General features: G+C 38.6%; 1 protein-coding gene across 1 annotated transcript; it reads right to left on the bottom strand.

Moving 5' to 3' along the window:
* Positions 1-1242: 1242 nt before the first annotated feature.
* On the bottom strand, positions 1243-2535 carry LOC113233969 (lipase 3-like). Its single transcript, XM_026469205.1, has one exon. The coding sequence runs from the start codon at positions 2533-2535 to the stop codon at positions 1243-1245; it is 1293 nt and encodes a 430-aa protein (XP_026324990.1).
* Between the last annotated feature and the right edge of the window lie 4428 nt (positions 2536-6963).

Genomic DNA, 6963 nt, shown 5'->3' on the forward strand with positions numbered 1-6963 from the left:
AATTTCAGTGCAAACGAGAGTTGATATTTATAAGTGATTTATCACTGATGAGTTACCAGGAATGTATGGCCCTTATTTCGTCTCTATTTCTGGTTATATACTCGATGACTGCACCATACCTATTTCTGCCGCTTAGCAGTAATGTCAGCATTACTGTATTCCGGTTTTGAAGAGTAAGGGTGCTGGTGAAATTACAGGCACATTGGACTTGCTAACTTATGTCTCAGGGTGACAGGCGCAATAGTAGGGCCCCTCAGATTAGGAGCACGACTTGTTTGTCCCGTCAGTCGCACAAAAAACCAAAAACGCACTTTATTATTCGAACGTTTTGTCTTATTTCAAAATAAATAAAGTTTTGTTTGGAATATAGTACAATCAGTTCAACAGTAAATCAAAGAAGTAATAGAATTTGATGTTACATGGGCATTGAGTATATAACCAGCAATAGAGTCGAAATGTCATTAAGTTTGTTTGAAAACTATTCTGTCATATCATTACTGTGACAACTGCGTTCCGATTGGCCAGCCCGAGTTCGAAACAATTGACGGGTGTCGTCAACTGTTTCACTTCAAATCGACCAGTTAACTTGAGCTTTGCTATAATGGACGAAAATTGCAAAATTACATATTTAATATTTAATTACCGATGAAATGTGATTCCGTTTATCGAGTTCTTAGGTTTTCGCGATTGTTACACATAGGAAATGAAACTATTTTTCCGGATTTAAATCGTGTTTTTCAAACAAACCGACGTTCCAGGCCCTTTACAGGTGTCAGTCAACCGTGACCATGGGACTTGTAAAGGGCCCGAAACGTCGGTTTGTTTGAAAAAACAAATATACGCGATTTAAATCTGGAAAAATAGTTTCATTTCTTATGTGATTCCGTTTGTTTTGTAATTAGATATTTTGATGTTTTTCTCACACCACCGAATAGAACAGCACGGCGTTGTTAGAGATATTATCTTTATTACAATATTTTTTGTAATATACGGAGACGTACACACAGGTGAGTAGTTGGCCTGTCTATATTTCAGTGCAAACAAGAGTTGATATTTATAAGAGCTGAATCGCTAATGTGTTACCAGGAATATATGGCCCTTATTTCGTCTCGATATGTAGACATGTTTGATGTGTAGATGACACGACACACGTTTGCGTTCTTATTCGTCCGTTCTATACTTAAAGGATGGAAAGTTCTATAAGTGTTCTAAAACGTTCTTCCCATATATATTTTTTTTTGGTTAGAATTTCTTGAACAATTTCGACAATCTACTATATATTAATGTCTTTAGGTCTTTGGCATATGTAAAATCAATGTGATTAAATTTTTTGTCTGGAACTACATATGCATCAACCACATTTGGTAATGTTTTTTGTAGAACATTGACGTCGGTGATGTTTGAAAACCAGTCTTCCACGCTGTAAAATAGAGCCACTGGGCTCGTCACCCTTTCCACGTGATATTTAGGAGGTACTTTTGAATTATACTTCTGCATATTTTTTTTGGTACCATAGTCAAATTTTTGAAACTCTCCGGAAACAATTCCTTGCCCATAATGCACAAGTTGTTTCGTAGATGCTCCTGATGGAATATGTGCGTAGATCACAGGCAAATTCGTAATATTTAATTGTTTGTAATTAAATCCACATAGTAGAAACAAAATATTAGAACATATTAGTTGTGATAAGATCACATTACCACACATTTTCTTTTCTATTGATTTAATTAAACGATTACTCGGTAAAAATTCGTGTACACCTATGAACATAAACATAGCATGTATATATGGATTAATTGGAGCAATAAGACGAAGAAGTGGGCTTTTCACATGAGTCATCCATACCACTGGGGATAGCGCTACCATGAGTGAAATTTTGTCGTTGTAATCTGGTCGCTCAGAGGCCATAACGAAAAAGGACGTTGTTCCTTGTGAAAAACCAACATACTTGAGCGTTGGTTGGTTGGTAACACATAGGATATAGTCGATCATGGCTGGGAGGTCGATGCGCCCGATTTCATTCCAGCTGAAGTCCCAAAATGTTTCACGGTCTTTGTCTGGCGATAGGCGTACGTGGCGCCTAGAGTGTTTGTTACCTCGGGCGTTTCCCATCCACACGTCGTAGCCATCTATCGCTAAGAGATAGGCGAGTCCACTATCAGGTCCCGGCGTTATCCAATCATCGGCGCTGCCCAGTAAACCATGCATCAAGAACACCGTAGGGCCGTTTTGTGGGATTCGAAACATTGTGAGGATATATCCATCTTCAGTATGAGTTTCGTGTTCCTCAGTTTGATAACCATACTTTTTTATTGATTGTGTTATATTTAAATTTATATCTTCGCTAAGAGATCCGCGTGCGAATTCCTTCTTGTAGTTTTCGGCTGTTTTTACAGGTACATTGTTTAATAAATCGAGTTCTTCTGTATTTATACCTGTGGCTATCAAAGAATCTGTCAACAGATTTTGATTGGAAGTAAAGACGTCCACTAAACCTGATGGTGTCAATGTGCTTCCGCCGTAAAATGACCGCATGACTGATAGGTGGTGAGTAGTAGACGTATCTATTATTTGCCAAATAATTAAATAATAAAAATATATAACAATTTGTAAAACACTCGCCATGTTGAATGACTGACTATCGGAGTCAGAATGAATTGTTCAGCGTACCAGGACATCCGGAGGTAATAAGGTTTGATGACTATTGATGATCCATGACAAGTTTGTGAATGACGAGTTAGTTCAGTGGCGAAACTAATGATTAATGAAATTCCATTGATCATAGGATTCAAGGTTCTGTAGTAAAGTTAAGTAAATTTGTTGCAATATTTTGTTATTTATCTTTTCAGTAGCAGTAGAGTTCCCTGTAAAAGAGTTCGTCCAGGGAAGTTCTGCCACCTTACCAATTTCTGCCGCCAAGCAGTAATGTGAGCAAGAGGTGCTGGTGAAATTACAGGCCCATTGGACTAGTCAACTTATGTCCCAAGGTGACGGGCGCTGTGGTAATGCCCCTCAGATCTTTGCGATTTAAAAATCTGAGTGGCATTGGAACTGCTATGTATAGGATTGTCTCGTGTTTCAAAGTCTCCGTTTTGGTTATCTTGTATTTTTGACAAGTACGTAGGTATTGAGACGGATATATTGTTCGTTTACTGCACCATCATGTCGCCGTTTTCGGTCGATTTTACCAAAAAATTTTGCACAACAATTTTATTTGAATAAAATTTTGCAATTTTATTTCAGACCCTGATGGCTGGTGGCCAATGCTCTCATTACCCTCAAGGGAGTACAACAGAAGGGGTGGTAGGTAATGATCAAGACCTGTTTTTATATCACCTGACAAGTTATATCGGAATATAGCTTCCATGTTTCACTACGGGTCCTTAAAAAATGACCAAGCGAAAAACAATCCTATAAAACCATTTAGATTAACTAAGCAATTGTATAAAAGCTACTCGTGTTATGGGTTTTAAATGACAATTACGCTTGAATGGAAACAATCGCTGATGTGTGTTCATTGTGGTTACATTTTTTAGTTGCAACTTGTCTAGGTATATACGATATTTGTCAGCTACAGGATATTTCGGTCTTTCCGCGGTTTTCGTATACATAATTGTTTCTAATATCCGCTAGCCGTTCTTGGTATCTTTTATATTTTATCAAATACGTTCTTACGCTACCTATGTTCTGAGTGGAAAATTATAAAAATATGAAACGTGAAAATTAGGTAACTTATTTATTAGATAATAAGTTAAAATATACAGGTAAGATACAAAAAAAGCTGAAATATAGAAACTAAACCTAGGATTAAATTATATGAATAAAACTGTAACAGTATCAGTAAACAGTATCTTGCCAGTCCAAGATGCTGGCAGCGTTCCCCCTTTGTGTGGCTATGCTAATACGTTGGACAAGGTAGCTACCGGCTCTTGCGTTTCCCAGACAGTCCATTTATTTTTTTGATAAAATTTTGTACAGATGAAGGGCACCAGGACCTCCGGGCCAAGGGTTTTGACTCTGTCAAAGGTTGTAAATAGGTAATTGGAGTCGAGCTGCCGTCCAATAATTAAAACCTGGCTAAGTGACAAATGGTCAAATAACCATTTTAACTAGTAAAAAATGGAGCACAAAATTCCCTCTTAAAAACAGTTAAAATTAGTTAACATGTTCGACTTATCGGAGCTTATCCTAACGATGCATAGGTGAAACATCATTAAACAATTTCAATATTCTAAACCTGGGTACCTATGATGTTTTATGATAAATCAAAAAAATATTTTGTCACTTAGCCGCGTTTCAGGTAGTGAATGGCAGCGAGGTCCTAGTACTTTTACTCTTCTTTCTTTCCGTCAGCTCAGGAAATTGCAAATTTTTATTTTAAATTTTTATTGAATTGATATTCAATTATTTTTTGTGAAATCACTCCACTGGTTTGTTATATTTATTAATACAAAGATCGAACACTCAGAAAAAATTCCTTCGATCCGGCCAGATTCGAACCGACGACGTCTTCTAGCTTACCGTGTTAGACGCTATACCAACTGAGCCACGGAACGAACCAGCGGACCTCACGAATCTTTGTATTTTTTGGTTGTTTCAAAGACTTTTTAGTCGTAGCGCCATCTATGAGAAATCTATGACAGTTTTATCACCCAGTTAGATATCTTTACAGTTACCAGTCCTGGCGAGAGATGTCGCTATTCACTGTATTTAAAATTTTTATTTTTTGACACGTTTTGTATTTCACACATTGTACTAGGACACTTACTAAAGAGCAGTGTTCGTGAGGCTCTGCTTTCGCGGTGAACCATTTTAAGCCCGGATGCTCTATTGGCTTACTTTCGTTTTGAAGCTACGTAATTCAGTTCCCTTAACTCTGAAGTCATAGTCAAGCTATTTAAACAGAACGTACCTACAAGGTGTACTTATTATGTAGTGTACTTATGATGATATTCTTTGGTTGCACCCCTTTTGCATATCCGAAATGTCTATCCTAAGGTTGCCTGGAAGAAATTGCTACATAGCGATAAGGCCGCCTGTTGCAATTGACTTACTACTACTATTATACTTAAGCTATTATTGTATTTTAATTGTAATTTTATGCGCAATAAAGAATATTTCATTCATTCATTCATTCAAGGTGCTGCTCTATAAGACATGGTCATTTGGGTGTTACTTTTGTAGTGCAGCTATTCAAACTATCACGAAGTTTCGCTTTTGAGTGAAGTTATTTGAACTGGAGTGTTTATGGCGCTTAGACTTTGTACATAAATTATTTTAACCGGGGTTTTCATAGTGTTCATCTTCACAAGGAAGTAATTTCAATGATAATGGTTATGAGACTGTGAAGTTTTTTTGAACCATAAAATTAGTTCTTGGTAGGTATTCGTTCTTTAGAAAGTTATTTTGATTGGAATAGTTTTGGTACACTGAGCTACAGGTGAAGTTGACACATTGTCACTCTTTTATAGTTTAAATTAAAACTTTACGTTATAGACGTACCTAGAGTGTACACATATGTTCCTAAGAATATTACAAGACTAGGTAATACTCACTAGTACGGAGAGATGGCGAAGGCAGTTCGCTGCTCGCCTGATCCCCTAGTGAGACCAGCGGGCTCTGGACAGGGACTCCAGAGCCTGCATTGCACGGCCTCACTCGTCTGGGGGGCGGGTCGGAGGACAACTGACCTGCCCCTCCGTTGGCGCGGGATCCCTGGCGCAAGCTAGGGCGGCCGGGCGGCGTCGTGGTGATTGTGCACCGACCCCACGGCGCCGACTCAACCGGCGGGAGGTAAACCCGGGGGGGTTTTAGTGGGGAAGGCCCTCCATTATGGAGGGAGAGTCCCCACATAACCCCTGAGTCTCCCTGGGCTCAGGGGTATCTATAAAGATTTCCCACCCGTAAAAAAAAGAAAAATAAGGTAATACTCACTATGTGTATAAATCAGATTGGTCGTTCGTGATGGCAAATTCAGGCAAAGCAATTAATTTTTTTTTTCTTAAAAGCCCCGCACTAGAGAAATTTCTTTTATTTTTTTCCATCCTCTAAGAGAGTAACTGTGTATCGCGGGTGCCATGGACACGCACATAGACAACCACAAATTACACCCAAACTTACGAGAGAAATAAATGTAGGCCATACCCCCCTCTTTCCCCCGGACCGCCGCAAGGTGTAGACGTTTTACTGCTCTGTTGCCATTTTATTCCAAAAAAGTTTAAATTTAAATTTGTAAATTAAATCCGAAGTGAAATTAGGGATTCATAAGTGTCTAGGAGTTACGTGACCAGTTCTCACTTGGATCGATGTGTGCGTAGTGCTTTCAATAGTAAATTGTGATAGTGTGCAAATTTGCGCAGCCGCAGGTGGATTTACTCCTACTAGTGCAATATATCGAACTTGTTACCCGCCCTTAACGCTACCGACACCTCCCTCAACTGTGACGTCGATCAATTAAGTTGTGTGGGCGGTGCCTTCTTAAGACTGTCTCCACCTATGTGCAAGCGCTTACGCAGCTTGTAATACAAAGTGCTTACGCAGCTTGTAACAAATTGTTGATTGCTTTTATATTCCTAGTACAATATGGAAGAAAATCGCAACGCAACCGTATCTGACTTTGACATGTCGATTTGTATATCGGAAGGAGACAAAAATTCATCTCCTACTGGTCATGGAATCCTCCGCCAGCAGTGTGATCAGCAAACACAACTGGATGAGCTATACTTTGATGACAAGACGACACCTCCGAACTTTGTAACTTTGCGCCAACAAAATAAGGATACACAACCGAATGACTTACTGAGGGACCAATTAAATGATTTTAAGGAGGAGATGAGAAGATTAATGACATTTTTTACAAATACTCAAAAAAGTGAACTCCACTATGAAAGAAGTACAAAAATCGAATATTAACATTGAGAACTCAATTGAGTTCCTAGCCTCGCAAAATCAAGAATTGAAAAG

This window comes from Hyposmocoma kahamanoa, unplaced genomic scaffold (genome assembly GCF_003589595.1).
Source record: "Hyposmocoma kahamanoa isolate Upper Pololo Valley unplaced genomic scaffold, ASM358959v1 80, whole genome shotgun sequence".
In the NCBI taxonomy this organism is placed as follows: Eukaryota; Metazoa; Arthropoda; class Insecta; order Lepidoptera; family Cosmopterigidae; genus Hyposmocoma; species Hyposmocoma kahamanoa.